Genomic DNA, 23,190 nt, shown 5'->3' with positions numbered 1-23,190 from the left:
ACGTAACGGTGACCTCTGCATACAGATGAATGTTACAGGTTTTTGCAGATAGACCAATATTATTTATATAAATAGTAAAGCGGACAGGTCCCAAAATCGACCCCTGTGGGACACCTTTAGTAATATCAAGGTAAGTAGACTTGACCCCATCAGAAAGCACACATTGTGTCCTGTCTGACAGAAAGTTGTACACTCAACTTTCGTGCCAGTTCCACTACTCTTAAACCTTAGGATAGCGTCTACCCTTGCGCCCTTCGCTTTATAACAGGTGACAGTTCACTGCATCCTGTATCAAAAGGTTGGCTGGTCCTCATTAAAGTCCTGTAGATCATAATCTGTCTCATGCTACAAACCAGACAGAAACAGAACATAACAGAACCCGTGAGCTCGTACATAGACAAAACACATAGACAAAACACATAGACAAAACACATAGACAAAACGCATAGACAAAACACAGCTTGACTCCTCCCCTTCTCTCCCCTCCCCTCGTTCTATCTCCTCCTCCCCTCTTTTCCCTACCTTCACGTCGGCATCGTTCTTAGTGTACCACTCCAGATTGTCTGTGTCCATTTTCCAGAAGGATCCCTTCACCCTCTAGTCTCTCCAAAGCAAAACTAACAAGGCTTGCTGTTACAGGGAAGGTAGCTAGCTAACAGATTAACAAAGCTCTCTGTTACAGGGAAGGTAGCTAGCTAACAGATTGACAAGGATCTCTGTTAGAGGCAAGGTAGCCAGCTAACAGATTGACAAGGCTCTCTGTTAGAGGCAAGGTAGCTAGCTAACAGATTGACAAGGCTCTCTGTTAGAGGCAAGGTAGCTAGCTAACAGATTGACAAGGCTCTCTGTTAGAGCGAAGGTAGCTAGCTAAGCTTACAGAGCTGAGGTGTGGTGATGTTGTCACAGCGAAGACAGAGCCGGCGAGTGAAGAGAGAGGAACCTTGTGTGTACGTCTCAGAGATAGAGACGGAGGAGTGTGTGTATGTGTGCGTGTGTGTATGACTGTGTGTGTATGTGTGTGTGTGCACTCATTGACTGGTGCAGCGTAGTTGTGTGTGTGTGTGGGAGACAAGTGCAGCCCCCGCCGGTAGCCAGGCAACTACAGCTCCCTGTATTAAAATGACGTGCCTTATAACTCCCCCTCCTACACACACACACACACACACACACACACACACACACACACACACACACCACCCACACACACCACACACACACACACACACACACACACACACACACCACACACACACACACCCGCATACACACATACATCTGTGAACCTACTCATGTACCATGATGATAAACCCCTACCTATACACACACTATGCACAATGCACACACACACACAAACATACAAGTACCTACACACACTCAGGAGCGCAACGTAAAACAACACACACTTCCTCGCCCTAACCCCCTGACTGCACACCTCACCCACACCCAGTCATGTTAGTTGTTTTCCTCCATTCTCTCTCTTGACTCAGTGTACAGCCCAGTGTCCACCTCCCCCACACCTCAAACCACCTAACTAACCCGGCACAACCTCTAGCAGGGACCCACCGTTTCCCCCCCTTGTCATCCCCAGCTCCAGTCTCCTGTGGAGCTGGCTCTCTCCCCGTCAGATAATGGTAACAATGCAATCAGCCGTAATGTCCCCTGCTGATATGAGACCACAGTTGGAGAGATCCCTCACTGGGTCTAGAGAGGCTAGCGATCTCTATTAGAAAGCCTCAACCTGCATGACAACGATGGTGGAAAAAGACAGGTTTCTGGAGATAGAGATATTCCTGACTTTGAGTATGGGATTGGTCTCTAAACTCATCTGAGGTTGGTTGAGGGGGCTTGGAGGGTCCTTGTATGATATTTTACAGAGAGAGAGAAAGAGAGAGAGAAAGAGACTGACCATATATACACCTGACACACACTAATTAATAAACACGTCCACCAAAAATAAGAGGGCAAAATCTTTGCTTGCTTTGTTGACTTTAAAAAAGCATTTGATTCTATTTGGCACGAAGGGCTATTCTACAAAATTCTCCAAAGTGGGCTTGGTGGTAAGGTGTATGACTTAATAAAATGTATGTACACAGAAAACAAGTGTGCAATAAAAATCCAAAACCAAAGAACAGAATTATTTTCACAACGTCGAGGTGTGAAGGCTGCAGTTTGAGTCCAAATCTTTTCAACATTTATATCAATGAATCATGTTGGACCATTCTCCAGCCCCAGGACTCACACTATCTGACACAGAGGTGAAATACCTGCTATATGCTGATGACTTGGTACTTCTATCACCAACCAAAGAAGGTCTTCAACAGAACAGTAATATTCTAGAGCAATATTGCCATAATTGGGCCCTGGCAGAAAATTTCCAAAAAACAAAAATCATGATTTTCCACAAAAAAAACACATGTCAGAAACACAAATATAAATTCACCCTGAACAACACCATAATTGAACACACTAAAAATTACACCTACCTTGGTCTGACCGTATCTGCATCGGGAGACTTTAATATGGCAGTGAATGCACTCAAAGAAAAAGCCCGCAGAGCATTGTATGCAATAAAAAAGAAATTATTCAAAATCAACATCCCAATTAGAATTTGGACCAAAATATTTGACAGTGTAATCTTACCAATAGCTCTTTACGGAAGTGAGGTTTGGGGGCCAGTCAATAAACTGGACTTTAAAATGTGGGACAAACATCCAATTGAAGCCCTACATGCAGAATTCTGTMGGAAAATCCTACAAGTCCAGAGAAATACACCAACTAATGCATGTAGGGCAGAATTGGGCCGCTTTCCAGTAATAATGAAAATACAGAAAAGATCATAACATTTTTGGCTACATCTGAATTCAAGTCCAAATTCAAGTCTGCAATTTAAAGCACTTCAAACCCAAGAGCTGAGCCCAGAAAYGAGCCCTCTCAGTCAGCTGGTGTTGGACCTAACCAACCAAGCTGACACCAGCACTGCTTCAAAAGAAAGAATTCCAATAAACAAAATCATGAACCAATCAAAGGACTCATATTAACATTATTGGAAAACAAAACAAAATCCCAAAGCCGACTAAATTGCTATCTGACCCTAAACAGAGAATATGAATTGGCTGATTATCTCTACTCTGTCAGAGATACGAAGCAGAGACAGATCCTTACCAAGTACAGGCTGAGTGACCACCGATTGGGAATAGAAACCGGCAGACATAAAGACATGGCTACCCAAAGAGGAGCTTGTATGTGGTCACAGCATGACAGGGGAGGTAGAGACAGAGATAAACTTTCTCCTTTACTGTGATAAATATTCCTCACAAGGAGATTCAATATTCACAGAAATGACTACATTTATTCCAAATGTTAACTTATTAAACCCAGTGGAAAAACTAAAAATACTCATGGGCGAAGGAGCAATGGCTCCTCTTGCAGCCAAATATGTATTTGCCTACCATAGCCTGAGGGACACTGAATAATAACATCTGCATAGTAAGCAGTAACTTACTTATTATTACTATTATTGTTATTACTATTATTATTGTTGTTTATCATTCCAAATAGTAGTGGTATGGGTGGTAAAGGTAATGATAGCAGTTTAGTGATGGTGGTGGTAGTAGTAGTGGTGGTAATGATGATAGTAGTTGTAGTACTGATGTAATGGTGAAGATGACCGTTATTTAGTTATAAGTTAGTTATAGTTTTATTTTCCATATTTATATTTTTATATTTATTACATTACATTCTACTATTGACTGTCACCATTTTATTGTTATTATTTTTGAATTTAATGTTCTATTATTATTTACTGCCATTTTATATTGTTATTTGTTATTGTTTATAATTTAATTACAATGTATATTGTATACATTGTTGCTTTGGCAATATTGATACAATGTTTTTCATGCCAATAAAGCAGCTTGAATTTGAATTTGAAGAGAGAGAGAGAGAGAGAGAGAGAGAGAGAGAGAGAGAGAGAGAGAGAGAGAGAGAGAGAGAGAGAGAGAGAGAGAGAGAGAGAGAGAGAGAGAGAGAGAGAGAGAGAGAGAGAGAGAGAGAGAGAGTTTGTGTGTGAGCGGGAGTGTGCGTTCGGACTAAATAGAATGCATCAAACACGTAGAACCCATGTGTTTGATACCATTCCAGCCATTATCACAAGCCCGTCCTCCCCAATTAAGGTGCAACCAACCTCCTGTGGCATCCATTGTATGTGTTGTGTGTGTGTGTGTGTGTGTGTGTGTGTGTGTGTGTGTGTCTTGTGTGGTGTGTGTTGTGTGGTGTGTGTGTGTGTGTGTGTGTGTGTGTGTGTGTGTGTGTGGACAGACAGTTGATACAGTAATGACGAGAGACACACTAGTCTCTAATTAGCAGGAGAATGACAAATGTACCTTCAAGTAATGAATGAATAGATTAGATGGAGAGTCAAGTGGTAACTCAGTTGGTAGAGCATAGTGCTTGCAACGCCATGATAGGGGGTTTGATTCCCCGGACCACCCATATATTAAAAAACATGTATGTACGCATGACTGTAAGTCACTTAATGGTATATGTATTGTTCTAAGTGTGTCATGTGGTGGACATGGGTGGAGGAGAGGTGGACGGATGTGTAGGTGGGTTTGTTCAGTGATGCCACGACTATGTCCGTGATCGGACTCACATCCCAGCACCCTCGGCTGCGGGGGTGAGAGACAGAGAGGAAACTTGGTGCAGTGTTACCTAGGCGATGGAGACAGACTCAAGAAGGCTGTTCAACTGAAGTAGCACTGAGCACTGCTTGAGGGAGAGAAAAGAGAGATGGGGGAGAGGTGGGGAGAGGGAGAACAGAGTGAGAAAGAGAGGTGTACGTTGCTCATCCTTACTGAAAGAGTAAAGCAATCCATTCAGAGTACAAATGATAAAATCATAACTATAAAACAGGTGGTTTGAGCCCTGAATGCTGATTGGCTGAAAGCTGTGGTATATCAGACAGTATACCATGGGTATGACAAACATTTTTTATTTACTGGTCTAATTACATTGGTAACCAGTTATAATAGCAATAAGGTATTGTGGTATATGGCCAATGAATGGGCTGTGTCCAGGCACTCTACATTCCGTCGTGCATAAGAACAGCCCTTAGCCGTGGTATATTGGCCATATACCGCACCTCCTCGGGCATTATTGCTTAAGTATAGACTAATGACACCAAGTCCTCTTCTTTCCACAAAGCAGCTTTTTTTTCCTAGTTGCCTGACAATGTACTCTCCATTAAGCTACATTATAAATACTACAGCTACAGCCGGTCATTAGACTGCTACACCAATCTCTTGATGAGACGTGTCCTGCAGGACTGCTTGGCTGGAAGCCATACACACTGCTGCGGTGTTGGTTTGTTACTGGTCACAGAGGTCAAGGACAATCCAAGGAGAGGAGCACAGCAGGAAGAACCAGTCCACAACCTAATAAAGAGTTTTACAACGTTCTATCCTTTTCTTGAACCCCTCATTCTCTAGTATGACACCTGGCATGTATGATCAACAAGTCTAAWGAATTCAATTCCTCACGACAACCAGGTGAATTCAAACGCTTTTGAAGACGACTGAAATACAAAATGCACGACCGCGGTCATGTTCACTGGGTAATATTATTCAGACTCCTAGGCCTAAATCAGCTCTGCACATGAAAGCTGGGGATGTTTTCAAAGGCTCTACATCGCTGCAGCCACGTTGYCTTACTACCAAGGGAAGAACAGCGGTATGGTTTAATTAGCCACCAAAGGACCAGAGGTTTTTGCAACCTTGCAGCAGCACGGTCTACATATGCCAGTCATATGCTGCCTCTCTCTCCACTTTGCCGTAGAGTCCCCCCTTTCCTTCTAACTCTGGGAATTTAATTTAATTGATTTCTGGAAGATTAGGTTTAATTGGCATGAAATGTAATGGAATTTACATTACCAAAACAAATGATGACAAGAATGAAAACTCTCTCTATCTCGCTCTCTCTCTCTCCCCCGTCTCTCTCTCTCTGCCTTTGCCTTAGGGTCGATTGTGAGTTCTATAAAATTATTAACAGTGTGGAGATGTATGAGGTATGGGGGGTCAGGGGAGCTGTCTGTACAGCAGAAGAGGAGTGGTTGGATGTATATTTGTAATGTGGTGCTGGATTGTGAATTGTATTGTACTGTGTTGTTGTGTACTGTGTCATGTGATTGTGTGGAGGTTTGGGTGGCACGCAATGTGTTTTTGTGGGGGGTTAATGTGGTTAATGTCCTATGGCAAAAAAGTGCACTACATAGGGAATAGGGTGCCATTTGGGACATAACCCTAGCCTACAGGCTACAGGAGCCATTCACTCACCCTGACACACTACTATCTAGTAAGAACCTAAGTCGTGCGTAGGATGTCAGTCAGTAGGATGATTACCCACACTCTTTCCTCTCTCTTCTCCCTGACCCCTGACCTTAGAGTGTGAGATGCCATGGATTGAGTTGAATAGATTGAATTATTTATGGTTGTGTGTGTGTGTCTGACTATTTCCACCTGAGAACGCCATTCACGTTGTGTCAGATCTGTGTTGTGTGTGGACCTACGGAAATATGCATAGTGGAAACCAAACACCTCCTAGGACCATGTTGTTGACCTGTGGGAATGGTTTATAAGTGCTACCGAAATTAAACCAGAGGGACACTGTATCCCCAATCTAACTGTTAATAATGCAGATGGTTCACCACAATATCCTCCGTCGATAGGCTTTCCATAACGCCGTGCTWTCMTTAKTTTAGTTGAGACACATCCAGTTAGAAACAGAGATGAACTCATTTGACACATGGAAGAATAGGCCAGCATCTGAACTGAGGTATTCTCATGTGATAGGTAGGCTACAACATACTGTGCAACAAAACAATAAGCTAAATCTACATTTGGAGAGCTTGGGACGATAAKGTTCTATCTGCAACAAGATGGTTCTGAGATAATTGGCTTTAAGTTCAGAACCCTCATTGGTTTGAATGGTGTCAGCAAAAAWWTTTATATGGTATTCTTTTGAACYTCACAACATGAATTAGGGTATACCGCATGACTTATTCAACATTTTGTTCTGTTACAGCCTGAATTCAAAATGGATTTAAAAACATTTTTTCCCTCACCCATCAACAGACAATACCCCATGATGACAAAGTGAAAACATGTTTTTATGCATTTTTGCAAATGTTTTGAAAATGAAATACAGAAATATCTTGTTAACGTAAGTTTTCACACCCGAGTCAATACATGTTAGAATCACCTTTCTGGGTTAGTCTCTAAGAGCTTTGCACACCTGGATTGTACAATATTTGCACATTATTATTATTTAATTCTTCAGGCTTTGTCAATTTGGCTGTTGATTCTTGCTATACAGCCATTTTCAGATCTTGCCATAGATTTTCTAGGGCAATCAAGAACATTCAATGTCTTCTTGGTAAGCAACTCCAGTGTATATTTGGCCTTGTGTTTTAGATTAGTATCCTGCTGAAAGGTGAACTTGTGTTCCAGTGTCTGGTGGAAAGCAGACTGAACCAGGTTTGTCTCTAGGATTTTGCCCGCGCTTAGATCTATTGCATTTATTTTCATCCCAAAAAACTCCCTAGTCTTTGCCGATGACAAGCATACCCATAACATGATGCAGCCACCACCATGCTTGAAAATATGAAGCATGATACTCAGTGATGTGTTGTGTTAGATTTGCCCCAAACATAACGCTTTGTATTCAGGACATAAAGTAACATTTCTTTGCCTATTTCTTTTTGCAGTTTTACTTTAGTGCCTTATTGCAACAGGATGCATGTTTTAGAATATTTTTTATTCTGTACAGGCTTCCTTCTTTTCACTCTATCATTTAGGTTAGTATTGTGGAGTAACTACAATTTTGTTGATCCATCCTCAGTTTTCTCCTATCACAGCCATTAAACTCCGTAACTGTTTAAAGTCACCATTGGCCTCATGGTGAAATTCCTGAGCGGTTTCCTTCCTCTCCGGCAACTGAGTTAGAAAGGACGCCCGTATCTTTGTAGTGACTGGGTGTATTGATATACTGTACCTTCAAAGTGTAATTAATAACTACACCATGTTCAAAGGGATTTTCAAAGTCTGCTTTTTTTATTTTACCAATAGGTGCCCTTCTTTGCAAGGCATTGGAAAACCTCCCTAGTCTTTGTGGTTGAATCTGTGTTTGAAATTCTCTGCTCGACTAATGGACCTTACACAGATTATTGTATGTTTGGGGTACAGAAATGAGGAAAGCACATTGTTACTCCTGAACTTTTTTTTAGGAAAAGTGAAGCAGTGTGAATACATTGAACAGAACAAGGCTATGTCAATAACCCAATTTTTAGACCCTTAAAGTCCCAAGCTCTCGATTGGTCAACAGTTTATAAATACAGTGCCAGTACTGTGAAAGGTGACGTATATCAGCCTGTAAATAATGTCGTCCAGCCCTGACAAAAATGAACAAAGACGAAATCCTCTTTTGCACACCTGTACAATCACAGTCACGTTGACAATCAAGAACCCTATGGGTAACTTTACGATGGACACAACCTCTGCAGACTCAAGACTAGGTTATATCAACAGACACGTTTAAACGCTTCTCTCCCTATTTCCCCAATATCATGCTGGACTGTATATAGGATAGTATGGCGTCCAATTGCTCTTCTCTTCCTCAGTACTTGGATGATACAGTACGCAGAGCCACTAGCAGCTAATAATAGCTTAGTCTAATTAATTCAGTCAGTTCGTGTGTGAGAACGAAACACCTGTTACTCGCTACAGTATCCTCAGTGGATTCTGTCTCCGTCGCTCCTCTCCTCTAACTGGCGCGTTTAGGAGATGTTTAACGACGTGGTGATTTGCTGACAGGTGGTTGATGACAGTGTACTGTGTAACGTCAGAGTCAATATGCCTGTGATACGTGGTTGTCCCACCTAGCTATCCTAAGATGAATGCGCTGACTGTAAGTCGCTCTGGATCAGAGCGTCTGCTAAATGACTACAATGCCAATGTGAAATGTTAATAGAGACCCCTGAGTATRCCACTGCTGGCTGTCAGTGTGGCGAGACAGAGAGAATTCACCTGGGAACGCAGTGTTCCACTGCATGCAAGGCGCCAATGCGAAACGCAGAGCAACGTGTGATAACATAAAACACAGGTGAACATGAGGATTGTATGCATTTGCCATTCAACACATCAACATGTCGTTGGCAGTGGTAGGCTTTTACTTACATGAAACACKAGGCAACAGTACGTTAGCACTGCTGTCTGATGGATCAAACTCATYTGCAATAATAGCATTCAAGCTAAAACCACCAATATAATGATTYACATGCTTATGTGTAGAATAAATAGCCTTTTTGAGTAAACTCTGCATGCTACACTCTTGTCACAGATTTACTGTAACATACCAGGTGGACGAGGCTACTTAGCACTTGCTTAGTTTATCCTACCCCCTATCATAGTAGCATAAGCTGCAACTACATTACAATRCCCACTCTGTCCAAGAGCATGACCAGAGCACGACTTACATGACACAATGAGTTGACATATGGGTTGTGGACACAGAGTTCCAGCGAGTTGCCACACTATCTAAGGGTGCGTCGGCGACTCCACTCCAGTCTATTCAATACGATTTGCCTAATAACCCCCACATGGTTATGTATTTATGAGATAATTAAACCACAAAGGATGTTTAAAATACTACACTTAATCTGTCTGAGTTCCTGAATATCTTAGGGACGTTTTAAAATCATTCAAAGTGGAATAAGAAAGTGCCATTCTTGAGTCTTCTTACCTTCGGTGATCCTGTCAGTGGACAGCGAAGCGGTGCTGAAATCGCTGCTCAGACACAAATTGTCAGAGTTAGAGGACGAACTAGGATCAAATAGGCTTTGCTGCGGCTGCAACGATTGGCTACTTCAGCGGACGGTGTTAGCAACGCTGTTGCTTTCTAGACGTCCACTGGTTGTTTAGCCTGGCAATCAAAGACACCAGGCGTCAGTTTCACGGATAAAGGCATATCAGTGGTTTATTTAGAGTCATCTTGACCAGTAGGCGGTGCCTAGCCGCCATAGACAGGCTTCGCCTGATTGTAGTCCATCCAAAATAACTCGATCATTTTCTATTCCATTGTTAGAGCGTTYGAAATACTCACGTATTCTAATTCGTCATTCCAAGCACTGTGTGTAATGATAATGGGTATAGCCTACATTGGCTACAATGCATTTAGTTTTGGTGTTCCCTATCATGATCGTCTTATGTAATATTATAAGTCATGTATAATTTAAGAAAATCGGTGGGAATTGATTGACTGGATAAATAGACGTTATATGAATAGATATTTGGGTAATTCAAAGCTGATGATAGCCTATACATTACCACATTGCTTTGTGAATCAATCAGATTTAAAATGAATACGAAATTGGTAAACAATGTGCCTGCATTTGTAACAAGAGGAGGGGTGTACAATGCGCACTTAGCTGAGTGCACCAAACGGAAAAACAATATTGAGTGCGACTCCCAATTATAATGAACGATACATGTGTCCTACCACAGAATGACCAGAAGATGGCAGCACTACTCTGGCTAAAACATCTGTCGGGTTGTTTTGAGGCTACTGTAGGAGGGAAACTGTCTGTTTAGTAACAGCAGAGTGTGTGAATTTACACGACAGGCGAAGGCTGACGGATCAGAAATTATTGAAATAGATTGACATGACTGACATGACTAGAATGGACAATGTTGCCCATTCTAAAGCCCAAAAAGCTACCTTTATAATGTAAAGAAATATTGATGGAATCCGACACCAAATTATAATTTCAGTATAAGTAATTCAGTATATAATATATTTTTCACCTATAATATTTGTGTACAGAAATATGCTATTCGCATCAGGAGAGTAGCCAATAACAGGAAAGCAATTCACATGCAGCACCATATCATTCATTATACGTGCCTATGGAAGGACTAGATAGAGACGTCATTTCCCCTAAAATTGATAAACAACAACCACAGGAAGGGGTGGGTGTGTATATGTGTGTGTGTGTGTGTGAGAGAGAGAGAAAGAGAGAGAGAGCAAAAGAGAGCGAGAGAGAGGAGGGGGGTCTAAATTATTACTATTATTATGTTATGCAAATTATAGTGTAAAATAGCAGACCCATAGTAGCCAAGGGAGACGTAGGAAGGCATGACTTGTAACCAGGTCTTCAAGTGCTGAATTGTTTATTTACAGCGAGGGAGTGGTGCAGTTTGTCCAATGTCCATGTTTAGGCTACAGTGAAGAAAATATTAAAAGACACAACTACATGACACCAAAAAAAGGAAATTGACTCACAGACATAGCTGAATAAACCTTTGAAGATAGATAAACAGTTAAACATGAATCCACTGCAGCTCCAAGCAGCACAGCCATCTCAACTAATGCAGAATGTGTAAATGCACAAGGCAACTGGTTATCCCTTCCCTGGACAATACCACCCTCAACCTCATAAACAAGTAAATAACCAAGACCACAGGCAAAGTGAAAAAATCTAACATTTTATGAAACATGTAATTCAACTTGGGTCTGTTGTAGAGCCACGCAGTTCCTCTCTGCTTCCATCATGTCAAAATGAAAGTCCCCCATAAGTTCTTGTTTTTTTTGTGCAGGTTTGGTGCACGTGCATGAGGTAAGTGGAGAGAAACTGCATGGGTCTACAACAGACCCAAGTTTAATTGTACGTTCTATTAAAATGTTAGTTATTTCACTTTGCCTGTGGTTTGGAAAGTCGGTTTCATTTATGTTCTATCAGATGATTTTTTCTAACCCCCCCCCCCGCATAAGGACCAACCCTACTGACAGTTGAAATTGAATTTTATTTAACTTCTTGTTTCCGGTGGACTATCCCGTTTTTTTGGTAAGCTAATTCCTAGCAATGCTAGTGTATACTAGAGTTGCTAAAATCAGCTAATGTCTAGGCTGATAACAACCCAAAAACATTCTGAGAATGTTTATTTATATATACACTGCTCAAAAAAATAAAGGGAACACTTAAACAACACAATGTAACTCCAAGTCAATCACACTTCTGTGAAATCAAACTGTCCACTTAGGAAGCAACACTGATTGACAATAAATTTCACATTCTGTTGTGCAAATGGAATAGACAAAAGGTGGAAATCATAGGCAATTAGCAAGACACCCCCAATAAAGGAGTGGTTCTGCAGGTGGTGACCACAGACCACTTCTCAGTTCCTATGCTTCCTGGCTGATGTTTTGGTCACTTTTGAATGCTGCCGGTGCTTTCACTCTAGTGGTAGCATGAGATGGAGTCTACAACCCACACAAGTGGCTCAGGTAGTGCAGCTCATCCAGGATGGCACATCAATGCGAGCTGTGGCAAGAAGGTTTGCTGTGGCAAGAAGGTTTGCTGTGTCTGTCAGCGTAGTGTCCAGAGCATGGAGGCGCTACCAGGAGACAGGCCAGTACATCAGGAGACGTGGAGGAAGCTGTAGGAGGGCAACAACCCAGCAGCAGGACCGCTACCTCCGCCTTGGTGCAAGGAGGAGCACTGCCAGAGCCCTGCAAAATGACCTCCAGCAGGCCACAAATGTGCAAATTGTCTATTCCATTTGCACAACAGAATGTGACATTTATTGTCAATCAGTGTTGCTTCCTAAGTGGACCGTTTGATTTCACAGAAGTGTGATTGACTTGGAGTTACATTGTGTTGTTTAAGTGTTCCCTTTATTTTTTTGAGCAGTGTATATAAAATATTGAATTTGGCCTTTACTACTATAGCCCAGAGAAACGCATTCGCTCATTCGTAAATTGCAAAACAGAGACAAAAGAAATGTATCAGTAGAAACAAGCTTTTGTTTGTCCTTTATCTAGGAGATATAAGAAAGCTCAGGAAATATATATTTTTTACACATACTGAACCCCTTTTTTGGGTAGTGACAAAACTACCTTCAAACTTCCATTTATTTTTTAAAAACCGATCCCGGTTACCTACAGACGGGTGACACTTTAGACGAGTGACACGGAGAACACCATTGCGTGAGAGTCTCCCCTTCCATAGAGTGGTCATAATAGTGTGTAGGTCAAACCATTTAGATGCTACAGACGTTTTCGTGAGAAGACGAATTTAGCTCTGTCACCTTTCACCGCAGAAGTGGAGGTGCGACATCGGCGGACGCAGTGGATTGAGAACCACTAAACTGACAGATCTTTACGAGGATTTTTTTATTATGTTACTTAGATTGACGCACCGGTGCGTCAAGCGGCAGCACTAGCCTTTAGCTCAGTCCGGGTGTTGCCTGTAATCCATGGCTTCTGGTTGGGATATGTAAATACGGTCACTGTGGGGACAATGTCATCGATGCACTTATTAATGAAGTCGGCGTCTGATGTGGTAAACTCCTCAATGCCATCATAAGAATCCCAGAATATATTCCAGTCTGTGCTAGTGAAACAGTCCTGTAGTTTAGCATCCGCTTCAGCTGGCCACTTCCATATTGTGCGCATCACTGGTACTTCCTGCACACTCTTGGCATTCTCTCAACCAGCTTCACCTGGAATGCTTTTCCAACAGTCTTGAAGGAGTTCCCACATATGCTGAGCACTTGTTGGCTGCTTTTCCTTCACTCTGCACTCCAACTCACCCCAAACCATCTCAATTGGGTTGAGGTCAGGTGATTGTGGTGGCCATATCATCTGATGCAGCACTCCATCACTCTCCTTCTTGGTCAAATAGCCCTTACACAGCATGGAGGAGTGTTGGGTCTTTGTCCTGTTGAAATACAAATGATAATCCCACTAAGCGCAAACCAGATGGGATGGCGTATTGCTGCAGAATGCTGTGGTAGCCATGCTGGTTAAGTGTGCCTTGAATTCTAAATAAATCACAGATAGTGTCACCAGCAAAGCACCCCCACACAATCACACCTCCTCCTCCATGCTTCACTGTGGGAACCACACATTCAGAGATTGTCCGTTCACCTACTCCGCGTCTCACAAAAACATGGCGGTTGGAACCAAAAATCTCAAATTTGGACTCATCAGACCAAAGGACAGATTTCCACCGGTCTAATGTCCATTGCTCGGGTTTCTTGGCCCAAGCAAGTGTCTTCTTATTATTGGTGTGCTTAAGTAGTGTCTGTTACTTGAACTTTGTGAAACATTTATTTGGGCTGCAATTTCTGATGCTGGTAACTCTAAATAACTTATCCTCTGCAGCACAGGTAATGTGGCGGTCCTTATGAGAGCCAGTTTCATCATAATGGTTTTTGCGACTGCACTTGAAAAAACTTTCAAAGTTCTTGACATTTTCCTGATTGATTGACCTTCATGTCTTAAAGTAATGATGGACTGTTGTTTCTTTTTGCCTATTTGAGCTGTTCTTGCCATAATATCGACTTGGTCTTTTACCAAATAGGGCTATCTTCTGTATACCAACCCTACCTTGTCACAACACAACTGATTGGCTCAAACACATTAAGAAGCAATTCCACAAATTACCTTTTAGCAAGGCACACCTGTTAATTAAAATGCATTCCAGGTGACTACCTTGTGAAGCTGGTTGAGAGAATGCCAAGAGTGTGCAAAGTCGTTACCAAGGCAAAGAGTGGCTACTTTGAAGAAGTTGTTTGACACTTTTTTGGTTAGTATATGATTCCATATGTGTTATTTCATAGTTCTGATGTTCTTTTTCACCAGGTTTTTATTTTATTTATTTACTTTTAYATCCTACTCATTCTCTAAATGTAGAAAATAGTACAAATAAAGAAAAACCCTTGAATGTGTAGGTGTGTCCAAACTTTTGATTGGCACTGTATATTATCCATGTCCTTGCTCAGCCACAACTCCAAGAAACATAGGATATTACAATTATTCACTTCCCTTTGATAGGGTAGTCTCAAACGGAGCTCATCYAGTTTGTTCTCCAGTGATTGTACGTGCCAATAGAACGGAGGGTAGAAGCGGTTTATGAACTCGCCGACATAGTTTCGTCTGGGTGCCCATACGTCAGCTTCTCTCACTCCGAATTTTTCTTTTCAGAGTCTCTGGGATTAGGGCCTGGCCCGGGGTGAGCAGTATGTCCTGCGCCTCCGATTCTTTGAAGTGCAAATCTTCATCCGAATCGAGGTTAGTGATTACTGTTCTGATGTCAAGAAGCTCTTTTCGGTCATAGGAAACGATGGCGGAAACATTATGTAGAAAAAAAGTTAAGATCAGCACACAAAAAAACACACAAAATAACAGAATTGGTCAGGAGCCCGTAAAAGGTTGGCTATTCATTGCAGCGCCATTCTCTACCAGTTGTCTGTGTGGTTGGTCCTTCAGCGGGTGTAAATGTTTGACAAAATATCGTCAGGAAAATATTATTTACTTGACCTTTTAGAGCGCTGGTAGCATCGTTGAAATTTCTGTCACCTGGCACATGCGCAAAACCATGTAAACACCAGCAAGGCTTCAGTTAGTATGCATGCATTGCGTGCATGAACTTTCGTCTTGTGCACGTGCCTTAGCTGATAATCAAACAAGTATTGATTGCCACGCACAAAGACCCATRTTGTTTAAAGCAGTAAAATTGGATTTAATAACAGATCAAAAAAACACCTTATGGAACAGCGGGGACTGTGAAGCAACACAAACATTGGCACAGACACGTACATACACACACACATACGATAACATACGCACTACACATACACATGGATTTAGTACTGTAGATTTGTGGTGGTGGAGTAGGGGGCTGAGAGCACACAGTGTGTCATGAAATCTGTGAATGTTTTGTAATGTTTTTAAAATAGTTTAAACTGCTTTAATTCTGCTGCACCCCAGGAAGAGTATGCTGCTTTGGGAGCAGCTAATGGGGATCCATAATAAATACAAAATACAATACAAAATGTTCTGAAGTCAGTTTAATACTACTCCTAAGTGGCGCAGTGGTCTATGGTACTGCATCTCAGTGCTAGTAGCGTCACTATAGACACCCTGGTTTGAATCCAGGCTGTATCACAAATYGGCCGTGATTAGGAGTCCCATAGGGCGGCGCACAATTGGCCCAGCGTCGTCTGGGATTGGCCRGTATAGGCCGTCATTGTCAATAAAAATGGGTTCTTAACTGACTTGCCTAGTTAAATAAAGGTTAAACACATTTTTTAAAATTATATTAAATATTTTGTATCAAATTTCGTCCTTACTATGAACCAACCACACGAACAATCAGCAGACTATGTTTATTCAACATTCATGACAGACAAGGGAGTTTTCGTTTTTTATTCTATGTAGCCTAAATGTGCATGGCTATGCCATACTCAATGGAAAGCTTCACCACAGTTAATGGAAAGAATCACCACATTCGGGACAAGCCAGGCCTAGTCTGATTAATCAGCCTGTAATACACATATGTTTGGTATACAGCCTGAGACATCAGGGCTGTGTGCTTAAATTGTGTAAATGTTCCTTACAAGCCAGAATGTTGAATACAATTACATTTCAACTTACTCTACTGGTTGTCTGAGGTTTCACCTGCTGCTCGAAAATTGAGACAAAATAGAGTAGTGTTATTACTCCAACTTTCAGTAGCTGGTCTGTATATCGGTTTGTACTTCCGGTTTTTATTTTCAGTACTGATACAATTTGCAAACAAACACTTGCACAATATGGCGGAGCCTAACCAAACCACAGACCAAATGGCAAACACGTCCAGCTGATTGCGAGGAAACATGCTTCCGTTGACTACATAACCTGCAATGAGTCAAGAGATTTAATATACAAACGATGGAACCTACCAGCGCTGGAAAAAGTGAAATAAACAACACTTTCAACCGCCAAAAGGACTAATAACATGTACAACGTGTAAAGTAACATCAAATATAATTTAATTTAAAAAATTCTCTCTCCCTTGTAGACTATTACAGCGACGCTCCGTAGATAATATTACAGTAACTTTTTTCACACTGATATCATGGAGTAACCATGGTAACATCTGATGTTTTAGCAAGCCTAGGCCTACCTACTACCTGTTTATAACGCAATAGGCTACAACCTAAGCTAGGCTACCCCAAGTACTTTATTGATTTATTGACCATCTAAATTCACAACTTTGTGGTGTCTAATGTAAAAATATAGGGTTTTATCGACTTTTGAACTGTAGGCATATTCAATAATCACAGTTTGAATTGATGACTTGAACTTAGCGTAGCCATACATGCAGACAACCCATGCCCTGTGTGCTTTTTCTTTGTTAAAATGACCCAGGGATTTAACTGTCGACAGACCACACAATACTGTACTTTTGTCCGTTTTCTTTACTCATTAATTCGGTCGGACAAAACACCATTGATTCCTCCGGGTTTTTCCCTCTATAACTCTGCGCTTGCCAGTTCACCCGCTCGACTGATTACTGTTACGTCGCAAGGTCCYGTCGCCGTTTGTCTGTGCATTGYGACCCACATTGGACTGGACAGCTGTATCTCGAAAGTTCCTACTGAGGTCTACAACCTGATAACTTTATTCACCATCATAGTGAAGAGAAATAGCTTGAGATGGGTAAGTGAAATACAATTGTTTTCTTCTTGTTTATGATTTATTGGCGACTTGTTGATGCTACTTCCGAACAAGGATAACGGAACGTGGGTTTGGGTGCTGCGGTGATTGTCACTTTCTGACACTTGATGAACGATGTTACAACAGCGCGTTTGAATTGCTGATTCGGGAAACTGTTTAGAAAAATGGTTAAAATCACATTGCTAATGCATACATTTTAGAAAGAGGAATGCAATGTCCCCGCATGTGGAATAAAGTTTTTTTCATGATCTATTAAATTAACGTCAACATGTTTAGAACCAAATGCTGGGGAGGGATGGGTAGCCYGTGTCCAGCCTTTATCAATCAGAATAAGAATTTGATTTGATACAAGCAACAGTTTCTTTGTCTTGTGAAAGCCTACTGTAACAGTATCTATTGAGTCGCCCTGGGTAAGAATGGATGGCTTGAACTCAGTAGCTTTCCTGGGAAAGGAATGTGTACACTGTGCATGGAAGGGTATAACTAAAGTGCTTTCAATTGAGTTGCGTAGCCAGATGCCTTCAACTGAGTGATGAAATGGTATTGAACACACACGCAAAAACACGCACGCGCGCGCACGCGCGCACACACACACACACACACACACACACACACACACACACACACACTGTCCCCCCATACACACACAATTTCCTTAAAACATGTTGTTTTATTACCATGCCCTTTTATTTACCATGCTGCTAATATGCTATTAAGTAGTCCAGTATGAAGGTCATACACCATGCTGCTTGTTGTCTGTTTGCTAGATATGAGAAAGTGACAGAAGCTACGGTGAGATGTTTAATGCTCTGATTAAATACAACTCACCAGGCACTAGATTTACAATCTGGGATCTGGGAATTGGTTCAATGGTATATTCATTATTTTTCCAGCCACATCCCTCAGCTGTAGAGCAAAACAAGTGGCAGGGCCGCCATTTTACTGAAAAACTGCTTTTACGACTGCTCATCATGTCTAAAGATGCACAGTCCAATTGAAAACAAAGCAATGTACAGTATATCAGAGCTTTCCCTCTTTTTCAATTGAACGTGAAAAGGAAACGTAAATGAAAGGTAATCATAAAGAATAGACTTCAAAGTACGTTTGTGTGTCAGATTCTCCATTGTTCCAATGATGTCAACCCAATGTTTAATTTCTCCTCTGAAGGACAGGGCCGGCTGCTATTTTCTTTGGTCCCCCCCCCTCTCTCTGTCTCTCTCTGTCTCTCTCTCTGTCTCTCTCTCTCTCTCTCTCTCTCTCTCAAGATTTCTTCCAATGTGTCAAGTAATATCTTTTTGTTTCTCATGATTGTGGTGGGTCTAATTGTGCTGTTGTCCTGGGCTCTGTTGGGTGTGTTGTGTTTGTGAACAGAGCCCTAGGACCAGCTTGCTTAGGGACTCTTCTCCAGGTTCATCTCTCTGTAGGTGATGGCTTTGTTATGGAAGGTTTGGGAATCGCTTCCTTTTAGGGGTTGTAGAATTTAACGGCTCTTTCTGGATTTTGATAATTAGTGGGTATCGGCCTAATTCTGCTCTGCATGCATTATTTGGTGTTCTACGTTGTACACGGAGGATATTTTTGCAGAATCTGCATGCAGAGTCTCAATTTGGTGTTTGTCCCATTTTGTGAAATCTTGGTTGGTGAGCGGACCCCAGACCTCACAACCATAAAGGGCAATGGGCTCTATGACTGATTCAAGTATTTTAGCCAGATCCTAATTGGTATGTTGAAATTTATGTTCCTTTTGATGGCATAGAAGGCCCTTCTTCTCTTGCCTTCTTCAGATCGTTCACAGCTTTGTGGAATTACCTGTGCTGGATGTTTAGGCCGAGGTATGTATAGTTTTTTGTGTGTCTCTAGGGCAACCGGATGTCAATAGGATGGTAAAGTGTGGGTCCTGGTGACTGACCTTTTTTGGAAAACACCGATTATTTTCGTCGCCTTAGCTGACGAGCTTAGTGTTTACGGATGTATCAGTGGAGCACAACAGGCTCTGACAGGAGTGAAGGATCTGGCTACTTAGCGGGAGCAGGAGATCTAAGGGTAGCTGCGTAGGGCCCTCGTTCTGGATTTACCTAGGTGATTTATCAAAATTAAAGGACCGTTGCGGGTTGGCGCAATGGGTGACATGAGAGCCACACAGAGTCATCATGGCCAAAACTGAGTAATTAGATCATATTGCACTGGGCAAAGGGATTCTAAAGATAGGCAGGGTATTAAGACCAGGGGTGCTGGGTCAAGAGACTGTTCTTGAGAAGGCCAAGAGCGCCCAGGGACGCCAAAGAGGTATACGCCGCCTACCTGCCCAGAACGCTCCCAACTAACTGGATGCAGTTAGTCGGCGGAACCAACGAGGTGGGCACGGGGCGTTCAGATCTGTGCCGACAATCACCTGCTCCAGCGCGAGCCAGCACGACAACGAGAAAGACCCTGGTAACGTAGCTGAGAGAAACAACACACGTAGTGTTTGGTTTTTTGCCAGATTTTAACCGCACACTTGTGTTTGTGTACATGGATTTATAATGTCTATGGGTTTACCGATCAGGAACCCTGAGAGCATCTACGAGCGTTATTCGGGGCACATACAAAAGTGTGAAAAAGAAGTAATAGAGACCAAAGGACCCTTCATGGCCGAGAATTGAATAAGTCGAGGGGACAATTATTGTATGGGAGAAAAGTTTCGGAAAACGGAACAAGAACAATAGAGAGAATAGAAGAAGAACAGTTTAGAACCAGTCTGTTAATTGGCTGTTAGAGAGATTTTGGTTGTCAATTCAGAGAGTGTGCGTAGGGTGAATACGGAATAGTCTGTGTGTCGGAGTAATTTAGGTTATAAAAGCCCAATGAACATTTGCTCAGACATTGTATTATCATGAGGAGATGTACGAGTCTGCTTAGTTAAATGATGTAATGCAAGAGGATATTTCCCAAGGTTAACTGTGACGCAGATTCCACGGGTAGTATTTATTTGGGGTCTCAAATTGTCTACTTTTGTTGGGATATGAGGGTGAAAGGTCAGTCCTTGTCCAAAATTTGGAGATGCCAGAGCGAGGAACGTGGTTAAAGAGATTTTAGTATAGCCAATTGAATTTGAATTGTCTGTATATTGAGATCAATATGTCATAAGGATAACCATTCAGAGCACCAGCAGCCTTTTTGGGTTGGAGGGTTTTTATTTTGTCCTGTTTTAACTCATTCAAGGTAATTGGAGACTCCAGTGGCGTTCTGGTAGTCTTTAATAGTTTGATTCTAGATGTATTTGATCATGTATATGTGTTTTGCTCGTTATTCTTTGTATAGAGCCAAAAAGATGAAAATGGTGTAACCCATAAACATCTCCAGTTTTGGATAGATAATTCTTTCGTGTTGTTGGTTTTGTTTAGTGTTTTTCCATTTTCCCCAGAATTGGTTAGAGTCTATGGGAGTCTCAATTACTATTGAGCTGATTTCTGACGTGCTGTTCCTTTCTTTTTCCGTAGTGTGTATTTTCTGTATTGTGTTTTAGTGATTCACCAATAGTGAAGGCGTAGTCTCTCTCTCTCTCTCTATCTCTCTCTCTCTCTCGTCTCTCTCTCTCTCTCTCTCTCTCTCTCTCTCTCTCTCTCTCTCTCTCGTCTTGTCTCTCTCTCTCTCTCTCTCTCTCTCTCTCTCTCTCTCCTTCTCTCTTCTCCTCTCTCTCTCTCTCTCTCTCTCTCTCTCTGTCGCTCTCTCTGTCTCTTCTCTCTGTCTCTTCTCTCTCTGTGTCTCTCGCTGCCATGTCAATTTGCTACTGGTGGAACACAAACAGATGTGAGGAAAGGAAAGAACAGCACAAGCTGCAGGAAAAACTCATCTTGAATGAGGGAAGTGGCCTTGAGCCTCACCTGGCCCCTTGAGGAGAGTTTTGTCACAGTTCAAAGTAGTTTGTTATTGGTTTGTTATTGGTTTGTCTTTGTAGGTCAAAGGTGCTCATCAATCTAGAGAATGAAGGAAAGAAACAAACTGCATTATGTCATCTGGTTGTTTCTATGGTTGGTCTTTTATAAGGATATCTTTTTCATGGGATATGCACCCATTGTTTGGAGTGTTTATACCAAGCAGCAAATTCCCCATGGTGTATTATATCTGATAATCTCCTAGAGGACGGACAGACAGACAGACAGACAGACAGACAGACAGACAGACAGACAGACAGACAGACAGACAGACAGACATTGTTACTGTGTAACGGCCATTCATTCTTTCAATCATCTTTTTTCTGCATCATCCCTCCATTATGCATCCAGCAAAATCACATGAGTGCTAAATTGGTGTATTATTGCGGTTCTTCTGTGCCCCCTCCAAGCATTCTCCTCTTTCTGTGGGCCTTTTGATAATCTTCACAAGCATTGCAGTGTGTTGGAACAATTTCACTTCATGTCCTTGACTCCTCCTCCAGCTGAGAACCGGAGGATTTGCTAATGTGAATAGATTTGCTAATGTGAATAGCTTTTGTCTGTCTGTCTGTCTGTCTGTCTGTCTGTCTGTCTGTCTGTCTGTCTGTCTGTCTGTTCTGTCTGTCTGTCTGTCTGTCTGTCTGTCTGTCTGTCTGTCTGTTCTGTCCTGTCTGTCTGTCTGTCTGTCTGTCTGTCTGTCTGTCTGTCTGTCTGTCTGTCTGTCTGGTCTGTCTGTTCTGTCTGTCTGTTGCATCCCAGGCTTTTGCTGGGTCTGGGTCTGACCCCACGGTTTGGACACAGACAACGAGCACACACAAGACCCAGACAGAGACACAGACATATGCACGGCTGCACACACACGTGCCACACTCCTGGGGGTCTCTAGGCGGGAAACTCTTGCCGCTTTTGCAGCCTTAGATCAAGTGTCATCAGATGGCATGATAGTATGAGGCCCACTAACAGAACCCCATCCCCCCATCACCGCCATGCCAATAACATGTCTGCCTATCTCATTCCATCTGGCCAATAAGTCACCAATATGCCAATATGCTCAAACGCCCATGACGCAGCTGTTCAGCCTCTACCTTGGTGAAACATTAGTCAAGATGTGGTACAGACTTACTGTGTGAAGAGTATGCAAGTGACAGAGAGTATGCAGTGACAAAGAGTATGCAGTTGCCAGAGAGTATGCAGTGACAGAGAGTATGCAGTGACAGAGATTTGGACACTAATGTTGCATACACTGAATTAGAATACAGTTGCAGAGTTTGAGTGATTTTTCTATTTCTACCTGAACCTGAGAAGTTTACTGCTCCCTTTACCCTTAGCGAGGACAGATTACCCAGTGTGTGTGTGTGTGTGTGTGTGTGGTGGCATGCACACACTACTGTGGAGGAGAATGATAATTTATGATACAACAGCACTGTCAGCATTACGCTGTATGGAATTGTAATTATTGCAGAGGACCCCCGGGCTAGAATCCCCCACTGTTCCAAACTCCTATCTCCTTAATCGAAGTTATCTCTGTGTGTGTGTGTGTTTTGAAGAGAGGTCTATTTACCTTCCTGTAATGGAATGACAAAAGCTTCAAATCTCAAAAACAGACAATCTAACCACGGCAGCAGGCGTGCTGTGCCAAGTTTTGATGTGCGGCCCATCCTGGCGCCAGCTTCCGTGTTTCTCTTCTTTCTCATCCTGCCCGTCGCGACTCCACACGGGTGTT

General features: G+C 42.2%; 1 protein-coding gene across 1 annotated transcript in view; it reads left to right on the top strand.

Moving 5' to 3' along the window:
- Positions 1-17,362: 17,362 nt before the first annotated feature.
- LOC111958357 (neuronal membrane glycoprotein M6-a) overlaps positions 17,363-23,190 on the top strand; it is a 97,344-nt gene continuing 91,516 nt past the window's right edge. Inside the window, 1 exon segment of the mRNA XM_023979590.2 lies at positions 17,363-17,535. Coding sequence (XP_023835358.1) covers positions 17,532-17,535 — 4 coding nt within the window. The 5' untranslated portion in view covers positions 17,363-17,531.

The sequence above is a fragment of the Salvelinus sp. IW2-2015 genome, linkage group LG34, assembly GCF_002910315.2.
Source record: "Salvelinus sp. IW2-2015 linkage group LG34, ASM291031v2, whole genome shotgun sequence".
Classification (NCBI taxonomy): Eukaryota; Metazoa; Chordata; class Actinopteri; order Salmoniformes; family Salmonidae; genus Salvelinus; species Salvelinus sp. IW2-2015.
Note: the sequence above shows the minus strand (reverse complement) of the source record. Positions and strands in the feature narration are given on the sequence as shown.